General features: G+C 41.6%; 1 protein-coding gene across 2 annotated transcripts; it reads right to left on the bottom strand.

Annotated features, from left to right (window-relative positions):
• Positions 1-14,650: 14,650 nt before the first annotated feature.
• Positions 14,651-19,706, bottom strand: steep1 (STING1 ER exit protein 1). Of its 2 annotated transcripts, none has more exons than XM_028984029.1 (7): positions 19,486-19,706; positions 17,583-17,700; positions 17,083-17,124; positions 16,229-16,373; positions 16,052-16,141; positions 15,573-15,665; positions 14,651-14,928 (listed from the first exon to the last, which is right to left on the bottom strand). In XM_028984029.1, exons 1-7 carry the CDS (start codon positions 19,607-19,609, stop codon positions 14,866-14,868), a joined length of 675 nt encoding a protein of 224 aa, XP_028839862.1. In that variant the 5' UTR covers positions 19,610-19,706; the 3' UTR covers positions 14,651-14,865. The 2 variants fall into 2 exon arrangements, with proteins under 2 accessions (XP_028839862.1, XP_028839863.1); XM_028984030.1 differs by lacking the exon at positions 19,486-19,706 and adding an exon at positions 17,801-18,709.
• Between the last annotated feature and the right edge of the window lie 1,908 nt (positions 19,707-21,614).

Raw genomic sequence — 21,614 nt, 5'->3', positions numbered from 1 at the left:
TTATCTGAATACCATGCTTTAAAAAAATTGGAATCCAAGCATGTAATGTTTTGTAATGTCTACTGGGGAAGAGGTTTCTTTTCATTAAAAGCACATTAAAACTTAAAAAAATAATACAGCATATTTCCTACCCACACCCTGGTTTTACACTTGTTCTGCTCTGTTTTTGTCGCTTTTGCCTGACAGACGCGCATTCAGCCAGTCGGTGGAAGGGCCATCAGCAGCCTGCGACATGCACTAAATCATCCGGCTGTCAGCAGCCAAGATAAGATGCTCAGGACAAACACTGTGGTTCCTCACAAGGTCACTGAAGAGGAATCAAAGCAACATTTGCCCAAGCTGAGCGTCAGGCATTTTCTATAATACAAAAATTTACACCTAGAGCATTTACCAGACACACTTATCCAGAGCGACTTACAATCAGTATTTACAGGGACAGTCCCGCTGGGGACACTCGGAATGTCTTCCTCAGGGACACAATAGTATTAAGCAGAGTGTGGACCTGTGACTTTGTGGTGTTCTGGTTCATAGGTGATTGTCTTACCCACAAGACTACTACCACCCGGGTTTTTATTGCAAACCATTTGATTTCATTAACATTGGGAGCACTGGGGAAGAGATATTGTCAAATTGATAGAGGCAATTATTATGAGGCCAGACCAGGGGTCCAGAAGTCCAGGAGTCTCATTTCATTCGATGTCCGGACAGTGTCATAATCAAAGGTGCCATTTTCAAGGGGATGTGTCTTCAAAAGTGTCACCTTCCAATGGTTTAGTGTTTTTACTCATTCTGTGCATGAGTGAAAGAAACGCAACGTGGAAAACATGTATTTGAGAGAAAGCAGAGGTGGAGATGAGGACAGGACATCTCGTCTGACAATGAGAAGATGGCAATTTCATGAGAGTCAATCAGAGTGGCAACAAAACCAAAGAGAGAAGGGAAAAAAAACTGAAGCTGACATACACAGATGGTGTCGGTAAAGAAAGAAGCTGGGGCATGAAAGAGATTAGAAAGCAGAAAGGCTGAAAGGAGGAGAAATCTTCTGGGAGCAGATGAGGAAAAAAAGTTTATTGTACAAGAGCAAATATGTTTCTACCTACTGAGGTATAGCAAGGTCATTTCAGTGACAAAATTATGATAACATCAACGATGGAACAAAGACAGACAATAACAGGATCTCTTATACAGGATTTCCCAGTTAAATGTTTCCAACCACGACTTTTCTGATTATCTGACCAATAAAACAGTCTCTCCTATTTTGACCATCATGCTTGCATCCTGCGTAAAACACTGGGTTGCACGTCACCAAACTTCCCACTTGTGGGACTAATAAAGGATCATCATCAAGTATCACCTTGTGACCACATTAAATGGTGACCAACTGAAAAACTTCTTTCACATTGTCATTATGGGGTCATGGCCAAAAGTTTTGAAAATGACACAAATACTGGTATTCACAAGTTCTGCTTCAGTGTTTTTAAATCTTTTTTATCAGTTGTTTTTTGTGGTGCATTGAAGTATAATTACAAGCAATTTAAAAGTTTCAAACGCTTTTATTGACAATGACATCAAGTTTATGCAAAGAGTACATATTTACAGTGTTTTTTTCAAGACCTCTGCAATTTGCCCCGGCATGCTGGGCGCTATGACTAATGGAATCCCATTCCTTCATAAACAGTGCTTGTGGGGTTTTGTTTGTCCTCCTGCCTTTTGAGGATTGACCACAAGTTCTTAGTTGGGCTAAGGTCAACTTGTACTTAGGGAGTTTCCTAAACATAGACCCAAAATTTCTATGCTTTGTTCCCATAGCCACTTGGTTATCACTTTGGCCTTATGGCACGGTGCTCCATCATGCTGGAAAAGCCATTGTCCGTCACCAAACTGTTTTTGGATGGTTGTGAGAAGTTGCTGTCAGAGGATATTTTGGTACCATTCTTTATTTATGGCTGTGTTCTCAGGCAGAATTTTGAGTGAGTCCACTCCCTTGGATGAAAAGCAGCACAACACTATGAATGGTCTCAGGATGCTTTACTGTTGGCACGAGACAGGACCGATGGTAGAGCTCACTTTTTCTTCTCCAGACAATCATTTTTCCAGATGCAATTGAAAAGGGGATTCATCACAGTCCAATCCCTTTGTTTTATGCAGAATATCAGTCTGTCCTTGATGTTTTTCTGGGAGAGAAGTGTCTTTTTTGCTACTCTTCTTGACACCAAGGCAAAAGTCTTCGGCTCACTGTGGGTGCAGATGAACTCATACCTGCCTGCTGCCATTCCTGAGCAAGCTCTGCACTGGGTGTCCCCCAATCCTCCTGATCCCTGATTGTGGCAGGGCTGAATTAAGTTCATTTTCATGACAAAGGGGGACTTTACAATTCGTATGATCACCCTTAATAACATTCTGGAGAATTTGCAAATTGGCATAATAAAAACGGAAGCAGCATTTAATTTAATCAATTCTGGAATAAGGCTGTAACATAACAAAATGTTGAAAAAGTAATGAGCTGTGAATACTTTTGGATGCGCTGTATCGTCAAAACATGTTAAGAGCAAGGGCATAGGAAAGACACTCACCCAAATAATACAACTGTCGATACAGACGATACAACTGTCATCAATTCTTATTCTCCTTGACCTATCTGCTGCATTTGACACTGTTAATCACAAGACTCTCTTGGCAATCCTGAAGAGGCTTGGAATTCGGGGCTCAGCATGGCAGTGGTTTGCTTCCTACCTTGATGAGCGATCTTACCAAGTGACTTGGAAAGGATCCACCTCTACCTCACGTAGACTCTCCACTGGTGTCCCTCAAGGCTCGGTGCTAGGTCCTCTCCTTTTCTCCCTCTACACGAGATCACTTGGTGAGGTCATTTCCTCACATGGATTATCCTACCACTGCTATGCTGACGACACACAACTCCTCTTCTCCTTTCCTCCCTCTGATCTTCATGCTGCTTCCAAAATCTCTGCATGTCTAACCGACATCTCGTCTTGGATGGCAGCCCATCACCTCCAACTCAATCCCACCAAAACTGAACTAATATTCATTCCAGCGGATTCTTCACCACATCAGGATCTTGCTATTTACCTAGTCAACTCGCAGCTCTCTCCTTCTGCAACAGCCCGCAACCTTGGGGTAACAATAGACAACCAACTCTCCTTCTCAACTCACATCAGCAATCTTTCCCGCTCATGTAGATTCCTTCTCTACAATATCAGACGAATTCGCCCTTATCTGTCAACCCAGGCCACCCAACTACTGGTTCAGTCCTTAGTAATCTCACGACTGGACTACTGTAACTCGCTTCTAGCTGGTCTACCACTATGTACCATCCGACCTCTTCAACTCATACAAAATGCAGCAGCACGACGGATCTTCAACCTCCCCAAATTCTCCCATACCACCCCTCTGCTACGTTCCCTTCACTGGCTCCCAGTAGCTGCACGCATCAGGTTCAAAATACTGATGCTGGCCTACAAAGCCAAACATGGAGTAGCACCATCCTACCTCACAGCCCTTATTACACCTCGCACTGCACCTCGTTTACTCTGAGCCTCCAGTACTGCTCGCCTGGTCCCTCCATCTCTGAAGGTAAAAGGAAAACATTCATCCAGACTTTTCTCCATCTTGGCCCCTCGGTGGTGGAATGAACTTCCCCTCGAGGTCAGAACAGCTCAGTCACTGAGCACCTTCAAACGACAGCTCAAGACCTTCCTCTTTAAAGAATACTTAGATTAAATTGTAATTTTCTTGTTGTCGAACTTTGTGTACAGAATCTACAACAGAGTGAACTAAATAGATGTATTCATAGTTGGGGTCCTAGTGAACCGGAATTGATCTCTTCATCGATGGTAACTTGAAAGCACGTTGTAAGTCGCTCTGGATAAGGGCGTCTGCCAAATGCCGTAAATGTAAATGTAAATAATAATTCATGAAATTCCATTGTTCATTTGGTTCTGTTGACATCCTTCTGAAACCCTTGCCTTTTCACAGCCAAATGATCTATGAGAGATTTGAAATGTGTATCATTATCTCTTTTATGAAACGTTCTTGCCTAATAAAGCGACCTGTAGTTCCGGTGAAAATTTGGATCCACATTTTCCCATGCAATTAACATGCAAACCTTCTTCCTTCAGGTACTCCTGTTAGAGGTTGCCACAGCAGATCAGCGGGTTTGGCCGTCCATACAATTTACCTGGCAAAAGTTCTACATCAGCCGGCATTCCTGACACAACCCTCCTCATTAACCCCGGCTTGGGGACAGCACCATGAAATACACTGTCACCTGTCTCCCCAGCAGTTGGGATGCATTTATCCTGCGAAAATGAATAATCTTAAGCTTCATCACTATAGGTTAAATTCCAGATAATAATCAAGCCACTGCTGAAAACTACATCACTTCATGCTAATCGTGAACATAAATCAGGCATGGAGGGCGGCATGCAAAGAGATTTTCCACCTTTACACCTGCTGTGTGAACTTTTCTAGATTTAGATCTGGTCCAACCACGATTAAATGGTAAATGGCATTCACACCTTAACGTGTACAAAGGCATTTACATACATTTATTCGGTACAGTGCTGTTGAAGGAAATTTAGAATGTGACTCATTAAAATTTCTGTTTGTTAGGCACTCAACAAAAGTTCATGTTGTAGGGTTATCTAGAAATGTCACCCAGTCCAGGCATTCTTAGATGACTGTGGATGCTGAAAATGATTGTTAATGAGTAGAAAGGCCCGTGTGGAGAGTCCCATTACTTAGTGCTCGGTTCCAGTGGAATGAAGCTGTGTTCATTAATGAAAGTCTGTCACTTTAAAAGGTTCACTGAGATTTATTCACTGAATACTAGAAAACCCATTTGCAATAAACCTTGACTTTCAGAGTTATACACTAAATGTGGGCTTGGCTACATTTTATGTTTTTTTAATTCATTTTTTAATTTTCCTGTTCATTTTTTCTGAATATTCTGACTTTTGAGTGGTGTTTAAATAAACTACTATAAAACAAATAACTGAATGCTTTTTCATCCAATATATGATTGTTTGACATTCCATGACCTTGTTCTGGTTATGTACTGCAGTGCTGTGAAGAGAGTTCTCAGGGTATAATTTGTTTCCATCAGGTAGAGGTCATGATGACAGGGACTAATGTACAGAGACAGGGAGGAGCGCTGATCATTCGAAACATGGGGGACTCAAACACCTGGAAACTGTGAGAAAGGGCGAACACCCACATGCTGAGTTATTAAAAGGCGATGGTTAAGACTGGGGAAGGGATTTTGAATGAGAAGACAAGCTGAACATCAATTCATCCACATATCCAGGTCAGAATCACATGGAAGCCAGAACCTATTCCTTAGATTCCTTTCCTTTCAAAATGAAAAAAACAACAACTAGGAAATACATGAACAAACCATATTCCTAATTTTCCAAAGACAATGGGGCAGTGGTGGCCTAGCGGTTAAGGAAGCGGCCCCCTAATCAGAAGGTTGCCGGTTCGAATCCCGATCCGCCAAGGTACCACTGAGGTGCCACTGAGCAAAGCACCGTCCCCACACACTGCTCCCCGGGCGCCGGTCATGGCTGCCCACTGCTCACTCAGGGTGATGGGTTAAATGCAGAGGACAAATTTCACTGTGTGCACCGTGTGCTGTGCTGCTGTGTATCACATGTGACAATCACTTCACTTTATTATTATTAATTGCAATGAACATGATCAAGATTTACATGATGCATTACCCCAGTCAAGAGAGACTGAGATGTTGAGAGACTCCGCAGAAACCAGTCTAACTGCATGGAACCACGACACTATGGGACCTGTGATTCGTGTGGTTCTGTAGACCTGCAGAAACCTCGTTTTCCCCTCCGGTCCCATTTCTGTGATTCCGACGCAACTATGATGCCAAATGAGGCTCAAATAGCTCTGCCTGCACAACTTTGCCAACAAAGCAGCATGTTAACATGTCTATATGGACAGCAAAATAATACTATAGATATTGTTCTCAGACTCACGCTCTTTAAGAAAGTTGAAGGTTGAAGGTTGAAGTTTATTGTCATATATACAAAGCACAGAGTACAGAGCACAATGAAATTCTTACTTGAAAACCCCTCCTACGCAGACAGAACATAGAACATGATGCACAGAAGACATAGAAAACAAGGTGTTGCAGCAGCAATAAATAAGTCACAGAAGGCTAAGTTGAATAAAGTGAATGTGCATAGGTTAAAGTGTCAGTGCATAATGTTAAGTAAGTTACATATTGTAAAAGCGAAAAATCGATTTATTGCTCATAGAGAGAGAACCACAGTTACTGTGTGTTGAATAGCCTGATGGCACTGGGGTAGAAACTGTTCCTGAATCGTGTTGTGCGTGTGTGAGTTGTCCTGAGTCTCTTGCCTGATGGAAGAAAAGTAAAAAGTGACAGTGCGGGGTGGCTGGGGTCCTTCAGGATGCTCTTTGTTTTCCTGAGACAGCTGGGAGTGGTGTACCTGTGATCCTCTGGGCTGTTTTCACCACCCTCTGCAGAGCATTCTTGTCCTGAGCAGTACAACTGCCGTACCAGGATGCACTACTCCCCGTGAGGATGGACTCCACAGCGCACCTGTAGAAGCTGGTGAGGACAGAGGTGGATACCCCAGCCTTCTTTAGGCGTCTGAGGAAGTGGGCTTTTTTGGTGACCGCTGCTGTGTGTTCTGAGGATTTGAGGTCGGCACCCAAGGAGCCTGAAGCTGCTGACCCTCTCCAGATCACCTCCTTCGATGTAGATAGGGGGATGAGCTGCATCCTGCCTCCTAAAATCCAATACCATCTCGTTGGTTTTGCTGACGTTGAGAGAGAGGTTGTTCTCCTGACACCACTCTGCCAAGCATTTACATTTACATTTACATTTACAGCATTTATCAGACGGCCTTATCCAGAGCGACTTACAATCAGTAGTTACAGGGACAGTCTCCCTGGAGCAACTTAGGGTTAAGTGTCTTGCTCAGGGACACAATGGTAGTAAGCGGGATTTGAACCTGGGTCTTCTGGTTCATAGGCGAGTGTGTTACCCACTAGGCTACCGCCACCCCACTCTCTGTAGGCCGCCACCTCCTCTCTGTAGGCCGTCTCGTCGTTGTTGCTGATCATGCCTACAACGGTGGGATCATCAGCAAACTTGATGATGGTGTTGGAGCTGTGTCTGGACACACAGTCGTGTGTAAACCGGGAGTACAGCATTGGGCTCAGAACACTTCCCTGCGGTGTGCCAGTGTTGAGGATCATTGCAAGCTCCTGGGGGATTCACCTCATTCATCTCACACGAAAGGACAACCAGGGCCACAAGGAAAAACAACAACAGTTTATTTTATATAACCTTAAATCACAAGCTTGTTGCTTGAAGCTTTTTTTTCTGCATTGGTGGTCTATCAATAACTAGACCATGTAATGCCCAGCATACTGTAAGCCCTGCTGAGGGTCTTACCTGTGAACCCTCTGCAACCCTCCTCAATGAGCTGGAATCTCACTCCATACATTTCGCTCTATGTACTTTGCCCTGTTCCTCTCAATTTTCCTCCAATGAATCAGAGCATGTGAGCAACTCCAGTTTCACTCTCATACTGTTCACACCACGAGCCTTAGGCATGCCAAGCCTGGAGGGGTTGCAGAACCAACAGTCCTGATGAGCAAAGAGTGAAAATTCTCACCGCTCTTTACACAAGTTCTGTCAGGAATTGGTCATGGAACAAACAGTCTCAAGAGTTTTAAGCAGTTTTTTTTTAAGTCATGTTTTTTGCCTCAGAGAGCATAGTCTACAATCATTGTAATGTTTTGGTACAAAACATTGAAATTTTGGGTCCATGGCCAGGAAACTCCCCAGAACTTAATCCAGTTGGGTGGACAAATAAAACCCCACAAATTCTGACAAACTCCAAGCACTGATTATGAAGGAATGGGTTGCCAACAGTCAGGATTGGTTTTATTTTGTCTTGGGATTCTTGGGATTATCTTATTTTACCTTTGTTTCTATCAACTTTCTGCGATGACAAATGTAATTTCCCACTTGAAGCAGCAAACTCTGAAGCAGCAAACTTTGTGAAAAACAGTATTTTTGTCATTATCAAAAAATTAGGCAACAACTGTAGATGGTAGGTGGTAGTAGCCTAGTGGGTAACACACTCGCCTATGAACCAGAAGACCCGGGTTCAAATCCCACTTACTACCATTGTGTCCCTGAGCAAGACACTTAACCCTAAGTTGCTCCAGGGGGACTGTCCCTGTAACTACTGATTGTAAGTCGCTCTGGATAAGGGCGTCTGATAAATGCTGTAAATGTAAATGTAAATGTACAGTACAGGCCAAATGTTTGGACACACCTTCTCATTCAATGTGTTTTCTTTATTTTCATGACATTTTACGTTGGTAGATTTTCTCTGAAGGCATCAAAACTATGAATGAACACATGTGGAGTTATGTACTTAACAAAAAGTGGAGACCTGGCCTCCACAGTCACAGGACCTGAAGCCAATCGAGATGGTTTGGGGTGAGCTGGACCGCAGAGTGAAAGGAAAGGGACCAACAAGTGCTAAACACCTCTGGGAACTCCTTCAAGACTGTTGGAAAACCATTTCAGGTGGCGACCTCTTGAAGCTCATCGAGAGAATGCCAAGAGTGTGCAAAGCAGTAATCAGAGCAAAGAAACTAGAATATAAAACATGTTTTCAGCTATTTCACCTTTTTTTGTTAAGTACATAACTCCGACGTGTTCATTCAAAGTTTTGATGCCTTCAGTGAAAATCTACCAACGTAAATGGTCATGAAAATAAAGATAACACATTGAATGTGTGTCCAAAATTTGGTCTGTATTGTATGTCGAATTTTACTCAACTCATTGATAAAAGAAAACAATTGTCATACTTGTTTACAGGCTTTGAGTTCATCCCATTTTCAAATCTACATTTACTATTCAGTGACACAATGGTAGTAAGTGGGGTTTGAACCTTTGACTTTGTGGTTTTCTGGTTCATAGGCTAGTGTCCACTAAGCATCTTGCCTCCCTACCACACTCCTTCTCAGCATCATTGTCTCTTTCCTTACTCATTTTCAGCAGTGAGACGTGAGGATGTGACGCCGATGGTGAGCATTGCCGTCTGACTCATGTTCAGCAGCGGATGAAAGAACATTTTCTACCTTCCACAGCTTGCACCCTCCAGGCTTGAGTGTATGTTGCATGTTATATTCATGTCACAGCTCCATGTACTTCAGTAGTGCCAAGCATTATAAAAATGCACAGCAGGTACATCACCCCACAAGGGCGGCACCAAGCTTGTCCAGCAGATGTGACCGTGCATCTTAGTGTAAAAGTTTCCCAAACGTCGTGTAATCATTTTGGAAAAATACTGTAGTCTCCCTCAACCGCCGTAATCATGATGCCATGCCAGACCTGGCATCCCAGGCTTAAAATGTCACTCGTGTGCTTAGCAGCATGTAGTGCATGAATAAATAGGCTCCAGGGGGTGCTATGCTGATGCAGCTATGGGCAGCACAGCAGGTGAGAAGGTCCCACGCAGACAGTGGATGAGGTAATATATTCTCCAGTTAATGCGTTGGTGAGTTCAGCAAGTGGCTGGTGCCCAGCTGAGGCTTGACACATATTATGCAGTGGAAAAAAATAATTTCATGCTCAAAGACTCATGCTTACTTATTTTATGGGGATTAAATTGAGTCTGGAGTTGCAGAAATTGGTGGGTGGTTGTTGGAGGAATTGTGTTTCTTAAGCATCTCTTATTCCATCATAAGTAAATGCTATGCTTATGATGATAACTGTTGTACAAGATGAAAATGTTAATACTATTAAAACCATCGATCTCTTCGTAAATAGTAAGAAGAAGACAAGCCCTAGAGAAATAGGAGGGTTAAACCATGGTGAGAGAGTAAAAGAATGTGGGAGTCAGGAGGGCATTATTAACGTCCGCTAATGTGCACATAGGAAGCGGGGTGTACGTAAGCAGCCTGCACCTGTCAGTGGAGACAGAATGCCGGCTTTTACAAGTGAAAGTAAAGTCAAAGTGATTCATTGTGGCGTGACACACCATGGCATAGCACCCAGTGCACACAGTGAAATGTGGTCTCTCCATTTAACCCATATCCTGAGGAGGCGGTGGGCAGCCATGAAAGGTGCCCAGTGTGGAGCAGTGTGTGGGGACTGTTTTGCTCAGTGACACCTTAATGGTTCAGGATTCAACCCGGTGACCTTCTGAGTACGGGTCTGTTTCCTTACAGCTAGGCTTTTGTGCATCATTACATGCATCATTTCAACATTACATGAAATCATTACATGGTGTTTAATGGCTGGTGTGTATGTATGTTTGCATGTAAGACGCTCTCCATTGGGCTCTGACGTGTCATGAGCAGCAGCATCTAGGTACTCAAGGGACTAATAGACATTTAGATGAAAATCAATGTGTCTGGCTTAATGGTGAGGGCCCTAAGTCATCATCATCATCATAAATGTCACACCCCCTTCGCACACACATGTAAAAGTGAATTACACAGGAAATGGAATGCATAAGAAGCCTAAAGGACAAGATGCATTATTTAATCAGCTAACTTCAGTTTCCTCAAGGTGCTTTCTTTCTAGAAGGAACGATTAGGACAGGTATATAACAGGTAAAACCGGACATGGAATATTCCATCTTCTCTTTAAATGGACATTTCTAGGGTGAGAACCATATGGCTGTTAGATAAAGTTTTTTTTTAACCCAACAGTATATCTGTAATTGTGTAAAAGTGTAAAAAACATATAATACAGATGAAAAATATCAATAATTGTCATGTAGAGATGTGCTAGAAGAACTGGGTTTTGGTCTCCAACTCAACTCATAAACAAATAAATGATCTCCTACAAGCAAAGGTCTTGAATGAATAGAAGATTTATTCATCCTATCATATCATATCACCACTACCACCATTATTGTCATAGTATATCATATACTATATACACTCAGAGGTGAAAAGAGTACTGAAATTTTTTTTTGCTTAAATTCTACTCAAGTAAAAGTACCCATCTAAAATGTACTTGAGTAAAAGTAAAAAAAAACTTAATTTAAAATGTACTTTGAGTAAAAGTTACTTAGTTACTTTCAATTACTTGATGTAAAAAATGGCTAGTCATAAATCCAATATAGTATTAGTCATTTTTATTGGTATAATTGGTATAACATTTAGAAGGTATAATGTGCAAACTATGCTCATAAAAACATTTTAAGCACAGTTTGCCCAAAAAGTGCCAAATTCTGAATTGTATGGTTCAACTCAAAAATGAATGCCAAAATGTTCAACAATTCCTTATTAACAAACTGTGCGTTTTGTTCTTTCTATAGCAAACATAAAATTATCAGTCATCTTTACTGGCAAATGAGCTCACTGACTGCTGATACAAGAAATGAAATAAAGATCCCCCGCCCCACAGGATACTACAGTATTGAGCAATGCAATGTATGAAAGACACAAGCAAAAAGCATATACAAAGCATCCAGAAAGTATTCACAGCACATAAGTTTTTCTGCATTTTGTTATGTTGCAACGTTATTCCAAAATGGATGAGCCCACCCCTCAGAATTCTACACTCAACACCCTATAATGACAAAATGAAAAAAGGTGTGTAGTCGATGCTGAGCCTTCTTGTCAATTGCTGTGATGTTGTAAGAGATGTCAGCGGAGACAAGGATGCAGAGAAACCTGAAGGGATGAGCCCTGTCCACACATTCGCCATTGATGTAAAGGGGGGGTAAGTAGGTCTCGCTTAGAGATAAGTCTAAACACTGTGGTGTCATCAGTGAACTTGACAATGAGATTGTTGTGGATGGACCGCAGTTGTGGGTGTAGAGACAGTACAGGAGGGGGCTCAGCACACAGCCCTGTGGGGAACCGGTGCTCAGTGTTGGAATGGTAGGAGAGGTGGGGGTCAAGTCTCACAGTTTTGGGGTTGGTTGGTGAGAAAGTTCTTTATCCAGGCACATGTGAAAGGGGGAAGGCCGAGCGTGTCCAGTTTGGTGATAAGAATGTCCATTTATTGTGTTGTAATCCACAAAGATCATCTGGATGTAGATCTGTTGCTGCTCCAGGTGTCTCTTGGGGGGGATTGTCCTTGATGTGCTGGAGGACTCTCTCAAAGCACTTCAGGATTCCCGGGGTGAGGGCCACAGGACCAGAATGATTTAGGCTGGTGATGGGAGACTTTTTTTCTTTTGGCACTGGTATGATTGTGATTGGTTTTAGGTTGGACGAATTGACTGCCTGGGCTAGGGAGAAGATTCTGGTGAGGATGGGGGCAAGCTGCTAGGCACATGCTCTGAGTACCACACTCGCCTATGAACTAGAAGACCCAGGTTCAAATCCCACTTACTACCATTGTGTCCCTGAGCAAGACACTTAACCCTAAATTGCTCCAGGGAGACTGTCCCTGTAACTAGTGATTGTAAGTCGCTCTGGATAAGGGCGTCTGATAAATGCTGTAAATGTAAATGTAGTAGCACCCGTCTAAACCTGGTGGGGGTGGAAGAAGGGCTGGAGCAGGTGAAGGCTGCTGTTGATGTTGATTTGAAGCGAGCAAAGAAGCAATTTATCTCCTCTGCCAGCAACGCACTCAGATCTCCTGATGTTACATCACAGCCTCTGTAGTTTGTGATGTCATGATATCCCTGCCACACCTTCCGTGTGTTGTGACTGGACAGGTGGGACACTATGCTCATTTTATGGTCAGTCTTGTCTTATTTTAATTCCGCTTTTCTGAGCGGCTCAAGCAGCCCTGTACAGAGGTGACTGAGGATTCAGGAGAGTCCGGACCTGGCTGTACGTCATCCAGGGGTTTTGGTTTGGGAAAACCTGAATGATTTTGTCCACAGTCACATTTCCCAATGCAGAACTTGACATAGTCCAGTACTGTTTTTGTGAATTTTTCCAGCTCCAGCTTCAAACACGTCCCAGTCTGTCTGTTCGGAGCAGTCCTGTAGTTTGGAGAGTGCATTATCGGGACGGGTATTGGGCGTGGTACTGCGTCTGAGGGGGGTGTAGGCTGGCCGATGTGGAGGAGGTGCATGGCTCTGTACACATGCATTATGTTGGAGTAAACATGGTCCGGAGTGTTAACCCTCTAGTGGAGCACTTAACAATACGGAAATTCTGCAATAACCAATTTACGTAAACCAATTTTTGATCTTAGCAAGGTTTATACACAATACTGTATCAATCAAATATATTAAAAAGCTGCTCGCATTGAGTTTCCATTTATAGGGCTGTAAACGGAACTGCACCCTCTTATATCAACACGCTGTTAGTTAGCTGCACTCCTGAACGGCCTCTCAGATCCGCAAACAAAATGAGACTAAAACTCCCTCTTCACGAGGTCTCCGATCCCAATCGACTCCTTTGTTGTCCCTGGCTGGTGGAATAACTTGCCCTGCTCCATTCGACTAGCTGAGACTACTACCACCTTTAAGAAACATTTGAAAACTCACTTGTTTAAAATGTATTTTAAACGAGTCTAACACACACACACACACACACACACACACACACGGCGTCTAGCACTTAACAATTCCCTAGCATTCCCTTCCCTTTTTCTTGACAAGTTAGGCCTTATCATGGCTCTTAGTTCGTTGACTCACAATCTATGGAAACCAAATGAGAATTGCTGGTGTCTTCTCTTTGTAAATCACTTTGGATAAAAGCGTCTGCCAAGTAAAGTAAAGTAAAAAGTCATGATTAGCCCTTTCAATTGGCAAAAAGATCTGACTACAGTCTTAATAATTTTGGAGTTATTTAATAAAAAACTACAAATGACCACACAAAAGCAGCTGGTGCCTAAAAGGCACAATATAGAAAATCGCAAAAAAAAAGTAGTAAACTGTCATCAATATGTAAAAATTAAATATAATAAATTAAATAAGACGCATACCCCTGTAAAGACAGCAAGTTGTTTTTTTTTTATTTCTTTAAAAGAGGCGATCTTCTGGTTTTCAGGCCAAATGATGTATATGATTAGATGAGATTTCTTACACTCTGGACAGATGGAGCACTTCGATAAACACGAGAGTTAGAAGGTGAAAGTTCAGCCCTTTCCTCTTGCCAGGATGCTGCTTCTTCACGTGGTGCATTAGGCTGTGTACTTTCTGTCAAGGGAACTTTAGCTGCTCACGTATTAATGGTGCATGGTACATTAATGGCTGATATTGTTGTGCTGCTGCTGATCCTAAAACCACATCAGCGAGGGTACAGCACTTATTTTCGGGACTGTGCTGTATTACCACAACACATTAAAATATGACCATATACTGACAGGCTAGTGATTTTTGCTGATTTGATAGGTTTTTTAATTGTCATTGATGAGCCACACAGCTTTAAAAGGTTGTACAGAGCTATATCTACAAACAAAAGTAAGCAACTGTACCTGATCTGTTTTCTATTTTGTTAAAATTAAAATCTTGTTAAATAAAGCATATTTAAGTCCAACAAACCACATTTTTATAGTTTTATAATTTGGCTGTTTTTTTCTTATTTTTAAGAATCATAATAGGAGGGTATATTGAAGTACCTAATATATCATAATAAAAAAATGTTTTGGAAAATTAGTTCTGGTGACATTTTTCAATAAACATAGAAAACCCCAAAATTGATCACATGATCACTTAGGGATACATTATTTTATTCTGAAAGCAATTGGTGGAAAACTGTCAGAACACAATACTGACAGATTCATACATTTAAAAAGAAATATCCTGCAATTATTCAAATGCAAAACAAACTATTTTACAAAATATATGGATTCTAAGCATCTCAAAATCAGCAGATCTCTCTCATTCATTCACTCACACCCCCCCAACTAAACTACTTAAACTGGTTATCAATTAGAGTTCCCTTCATCTTGGCCTTCTTTGCTTCAAGTTCAGCCTGCAGAGTGGAAAAAGGAGAGAACATCCATGTTACAGAGGTTACAAAGAGATCCTGATTTACAACTATGTTACAAAACACACACACACACATTCTGTGAAGGCAGTTTGGTCTGGTGACATGGGGAGGGGGGTCGCTACACTACACCTGCTATAATCAAACCCTACAGCTACATTAAACCCCTTAGGGGTCAGAGTTGGATAGCTTAGGTAGGTCAAGAACAGCAGCGGTTCCACCTGCTCTGAATACATGATATCCAGATCCTGGAGATTCACACTGAAAACTACAACTACTACTAGAATGTGTTCCATGGATTATTTAGCCAATCTGATAACAATGTTCCACAGTTCTGGCAGTCAGGATTATTAGTAAAATGCCAAAACTCTGTCTCGCACATGCAACCCATTGCTAATTCACTCTGCAGATCATTTAGCACAAGCACACATAAGACCATTTGGTGGTGTTGACAGTGAATGTTAATTTATTCCAGAATTTTAACTAAACATTTTGGTTTAAGCAATGCGTACTTGTTTTGCAAATGTCTCAGTTGTTTGATTATCTTATCTTATTAGTATCTGTGTTGGCCACAGCCAAGATATTCATTTTCATCAAAATGATGAAAGGATTTGTTTTGAGGGGCTCACCAGCTCCTGCAGTCTCCTCTTGCTCATGCCTTTCCTCTCCAGCTGCTTCTCGATGACCTTGGCGTTCTGGGCGTAGGAGTCTGCCACTTCCCTCTGTGAGGAAATCCAAGAGGCCGCGTGTGCCATTAACACCTCACCCAACCAAATCAATTTACACTTAACTACCAACAACACCCCCAGCTCAGGAGACCGCCAGTGGCTCAACAAGTGGGGGAACATAATAATGTTTCATTTGCAGTAGTGACCCAGGAGACAAGTGGACTCGGCAGCAAAACCCCCCATCAAATTAGTTTTCCCCAATCAAATCAATTAAAGTTTTGCCATTTGTAGTGGGTCAAAATGTGTAATTAACATATACAAAGAATAAAAAATAATTGCTGTATTCCATTAAGTTTTCCCATAGGTTTGATATTTTTAATTTGACATTTATTGACAGAATAAGACTGACTGACTGAATATCTGTGTGAATATTTACCCACCGCCTCAATTTCCTCCTCTTCCTCATCAATGGTTGACACGGTAACTGAGCTGAACTTGCCCATGTCTTTTGTTCTCTTGGTCATCATCACCTGACAGACACGGATTGAACTTGGTTAGAAAATGTCCTTCTTGGTTAGAAATAGTAAGTGTGACCAAGTATATGTAGACAGTCATACCCTGACTTTCTTCGGAGCTTCCTGCTTCTGGCTGTAGACGCTGGTGTTGCCAAAGCCCTGGCCGAACTTCACGACTGCATCGGCCACTATGAACGTGGCCGGACTGTTCTTCATCTGGTGCTGATAGAACAAAAGCAGGCCACACCTAGATGGAGACGCACAGCAAGTTTGAATCATGGGTGTTCATCCCTGTGTTTCTATGCCCCTTACTTGTTTACATTTACGGCATTTATCAGACGGCCTTATCCAGAGCGAATTACAATCAGTAGTTACAGGGACAGTCCCCCCGAGACACTTAGGGTTAAATGTCTTGCTCAGGGACACAAGTGGGATTTGAACCTGGGTTCTCTGGTTCATAGACAAGTATGTTACCCACTAGGTTACTACCTAGCTACTATTTTTTATTTTAGACGTCATAAGGGGAAAGGTGTCCTCCCGTTTATCATGGTTTTTCTGCCCAGAGAATTTCCCACCCCTCCCCTAAAAAAGTATCTCCACAGACTGCCATGGCTTCCAAATGTGGAAAGCATTGCAGTTTCTCGGTAACTAGATGTAAGAATGAGCACAAAAGATTTTTTTTTTTTTTTTTATCCCAGGGGGTTAATTAGATTTTTTTCTGGAAAAACGCTGACACAACTGTAATTCTGCACCACGGCTGAATTTCGGAAAGAGACTTCAGATACAGTATTAGGGAACCACTAAGGCTGAGATAAAAGCAAAAAAATGTTCATGTCATGGGACCTTTCAACAATGCCCCAAAGCTAAATCCATTCAGATGAGGGCTTTAAAAAGAACTACGGTAGGGGGGTTCAGGGGGGGCACAAGGTAAGCATGTTACAGTTTTGCATACTTACTTCCCACATTTCTTTCTGTACTGCCTCTCGATCCCCTCAGTTCTGCAAAGTCATACATTTATATTATTCGTGTAAATTTCCACATCTACATATTTTTTTTCTGGACATAACAAAATGACCAACTCTACATTTAACATTTGAAATGATCTTATCCTGATGTAAGTTTTCCAGCTAAATGACTTCAAATATGATCAATTATTAAATCCATACTCTGAAACCAGAGGCTAATCATTATTTATTAAAATAATTTAAACCTTAATAAATAAAATAAACCTACTACTGAGTGGAATCCTGAGTGGAATGGAGATCTCACAACAGTTTACAATATTATTATAATAGTTATTATACCTTACTACCGACATTCATTAACATTAATAGGGGTAATCACATAATCACAGAAATCCACATGAAGTTGTGCTGTAGTGTGATATTTCAAATTCAGAAAAAACAGGGGTTATATTTCATTTTATAATCTGTTATGACTGTCAACTTTTTCTTACCTTTTCAGAAATACACATTCGTCCTCTTCCACATTACAGAACTTGTGTGCATGCTTGCCACCATCAATCACTCTGGCTTTGTCCCGTGGCCTCATGGGTAATTTCTCCAGCTGACAATCTAAGCAGAGGGGGAAATGTACCAGGTGAACCAGAAAACAGAATAGGCGCCGGTTGCCAAATTTGGCTAGAATTTGTCCAGTGCAACGCTCCAAACTAACCCTGGGTGTTTTAAAAAATCCAGAACTGTGGCTGCATGGCGGCACTGCGGTAAGTGACGTGGCCTTGGTCCTTCTAGGTTGCCGGAGTTGGCACGATCTCCCCAATGTTTTGGCACGGGTTTCCTCCGGGTATTACAGTTACATCCCGCTGTCCAAACGCAGGTACTCTAGCTAAATTGGCAACTCTAAATTGATTGTAGGTGTGAGTGTGTACATGAATGGTGTGGTGGCAGGAGGCCCTGTCCTCGTCCCTCTGGTTTGTCACGACCTGCATTATATTATGGGTCGGTGCACAGTGTCCCTTTTGTCATGTTTTTGTGTTAATTATTTTAAATCCCATTTGTTTGAACACTGTGAATCCCTCAAGCGTCGCAATCTCGTCTCTCTGTGTACTTGTATATTGTAAATTGAGTCCCAAACAAGCGGCCAGTGTTGCATGACGGGCTCCGGCAGATGTGACCCTGGGGAACAGGACTTGTCACCGAGTAAATTTTTTATTTGTCTCTAGCCCTACCATGAAAATTATTTAACATAAATGCAAGTTCCCCAAGCCTGTCTGTGGTCCTGCAGTGGCTAGAAATGGTGATAGGTGTAGAGAGGGCTTTGTTCATTCTGCTCCACCGTTCAGAGAGCGGCAGCTCTGTCATAAGGTGAGAGGTTACCTCCCGGTTCTCATGCTTTTTCTGCCCAGAGACAGTCATGGCTTCCAAATGTGTGAAGCATTACAGTTGCTCTGTGATTCGATCAAAACATTTTTTTTTTTAGTTCCATCACCGAGTCTGTCGGCGCCAAACATTATTGTTGGTGAACGGTGTTGATAACGTCATTTCCACGAATGCCCTCTCACTTCTATAGGCCACTCTGCTCATCATTAACATTTAATGGGTGGTAGTAGCCTAGTGGGTAACACACTCGCCTATGAATCAGAAGACCCAGGTTCAAATCCCGCTTACTACCATTGTGTCCCTGAGCAAGACACTTAACCCTAAGTTGCTCCAGGGGGTCTGTCCCTGTAACTACTGATTGTAAGTCGCTCTATATTTAAAGCTACAGAAACGGCGCATCCTGGGGAAATCTCATTGTGGGACTGGATCAAAGTGGCCATAATTCTGTAATTATTTCAGGGGGGTCATATTTACTTATAAAAGGAGCTGCTGATCACACAATGACAATCACTTCACTTCACAACCGGAGAGGAACAGACTGCAACGGACTGTGCAGATCGCAAAAAACATCCAGGAATGGACAGGGAACCATGAAACGGACAGGGAAGATCATCACAGATCCCTCGGTCCCTGGACGCCGACTTTTCGATGGATACATATCATAACTGCATAACTTTATGTACACATGTATTGTTTTAGTAATCTGTAATTTTTGTACTTTTCGTGGATATAAGATTTGATTCCATTATATTGTATACTGTCGTTGTTTTTATACTGTTGTGCTTGAGAGACACCACCGGCCGGAATCAAATTCCTTGTAAGTGTTCACTCATATACTTGGGCAATAAAAGCGATTCTGACTCTGAAAATAACACAATGGACCATCGAACATAATTTAAACCAACTAAGGAGAGGGTTTACGTTTAAAGTGGTAAAAATGGCAAGGAAGTAATCAGGTAACTAGGAGAGTTGTGGCAGCACCGCATCACTGTAATAAAAAACGCGCTAGGCGGTACCTACCCAGAACCAGCACCATCTGGCCACATAAACAGTAGTAAACATGCAGCGGCTTCTCCCCGTCGTCATACTCTTCCCTGTCGCGCGTGTCCGAGCACACGACGCTCCGCGAAACAACTTTAGGCATTTCTTTATCAAATAATCGCGCTAGTTAAAGCGTAATTTAGAAGCTGTGGCTCTCAAAAGAACTTAAAAATCCGGTTCTGACAAAATGGTCGCGTAATTATGACGTCGGCGTCGCGTGGTGGTGACGTCATGAAAACAGTACCGACGCTTGTTCGCCAGGGGACGACATTGGGATTTGTAGATGTCCTTCAGCCCTCGTCATTACAGTTTATTTAAAATTCGTCACACCATTTCAATTTTACATGCATCAGTAAAATTATTATAATCCTTTTTTTGTGCTTTGGACTGTGCAGGGGGGTAATTTAGTGAGACATCCTGCCAAGCTGAAACGTACGTTTGAAAACGCACACCAGTTTGAACTGGGTTGCCAGGTCATCCTGACAGTACATCTAGCGTCTTTATATGCAATCTGTGAACTTGGGAATCATCACACAAGCATGTATACTTACTGATCTCTGTAAAAAACAGAAGGGTTCGAAGATTGTTTAGAATGTCATCTATATTCTTAAAATATGCATGAATGCAAATGTGAGTTAAAATTGCAAGTCGGTGCAACATTGCAAAAACCAGTCTTGTAAATGCAAGTGCAGCTCCATCGTGTATATGGCTCCTGTATTTGCATGAAGCATAATATGCAGCAGATGTGCAAGAAATGCTGCTCATTGTGTTCTCAGTACAATGGGGTCAGAGTCTTCACAATAAGCAGACCTTTCATGCCCAATGTGCCAAAGTTCAGTGTCAGGTGGATAGTAAGGATTGCGGTGCTTAATACAAATTGTCTTCCACTACAAAACCAGACATTTGCTAATATTTACTGTGTAGGCTGTGATTTAATTAAAATAAAATATTTTGTTAAATGTTAAATATATATTTATGTACATGCATACTAATTTTTGTCTGTGCTTCCATGCTGCAAGCACAATGCCAAAAATTATACATCATAAACAATAGTTCAATATTGTAATAATGCAATATTTTTTTATAATTGAAACCATCCTTCTACTTCATTTGAAATCTATAATCTTCATAACATTGTCACTATAACAGAAGAGCACATTTTTGATCAAAATGTTTAATTTGAATGTACTGTTACTTTGTGAAACATTTCTAAGTTAAGATCTATTGAGAACCAATTCAATTTATTCTCCAGCCAAAGTGTAAAATGTGAGCTTATTTAAAATATCACTCATTATGATGATGAGTACCCATCATCATTGATCATCACTGATTGACTTCATTCCTTCTGCTCCAAACTCTAATTATGTCTATATAATTCCCTCTATACAAACTGCAGACAAAAGAATTGAACAAAGGGTCAGAATATAAGATCAATTATCTCCATTATAATTTAAAAACCATGTAAATCTTCATGCAATTAAATCCCTGTAATCATTTAGCTGATTACATGGGCATATTAATAAGCACACCATGTATAAAAATAATAATTTATAAATTGAACTATCTCTACAAGGTCTGAGTGGGTCAAATTATACATCTCCTGCTGTTAATTATGCATCATGCCAGAAAAATAACCCCGGAAGATGATTTCATTGTTAACTAGGTGGCTGATCACAGGAAGTCTAAAACACAGAAGCTTGCAGAAGACTCCTGTTTTGCTGGATTTGGTTGGCCTTTCCATGTATTTCGATGGCTTTTACCATGATTAACTCTGCCTAACTGACATAGTACAGGGCAAAGCTGAGATTCAATTAAACCATCACTCCAGCACGAAATCCATTTTAAACCTGCCCAGTGTGACTGCAGTCGTAATCAGAACAGTGTTCTGAATCAGAATGGTGTTATATAATTTCACCACAGTCATGGATTAATGAAGCCGTGAGAATGTGTGCATGAGAAAGACAAAGACAGAGAGAATGTGTGTGAGCATGGTATTTCTTGGTTGGAAATAGATGGCCTTATAGAGACTGAATTATGTATGGAATTATGTATGGAAAACAGTAAGATTTTAATTTGGTAAGATTAGGTTTAGTAAGTAATAACTATGG

The sequence above is a fragment of the Denticeps clupeoides genome, chromosome 6 (assembly GCF_900700375.1).
Source record: "Denticeps clupeoides chromosome 6, fDenClu1.1, whole genome shotgun sequence".
NCBI classification, from domain to species: domain Eukaryota; kingdom Metazoa; phylum Chordata; class Actinopteri; order Clupeiformes; family Denticipitidae; genus Denticeps; species Denticeps clupeoides.
This window is presented reverse-complemented; position numbering and strand designations above follow the sequence as displayed.

Coding starts and splice junctions, on each gene's coding strand:
- steep1 (XM_028984029.1), bottom strand. CDS start 19,609: ATGCCTAAAGTTGTTTCGCGGAGCGTCGTGTGCTCGGACACGCGCGAC. Junction 17,701..19,485: donor CCAGATGGTGCTGGTTCTGG/GTAGGTACCGCC, acceptor CCCTCTGCTTAG/ATTGTCAGCTGGAGAAATTA. Junction 15,666..16,051: donor AAGAGGAGGAAATTGAGGCG/GTGGGTAAATAT, acceptor ATTTCCTCACAG/AGGGAAGTGGCAGACTCCTA.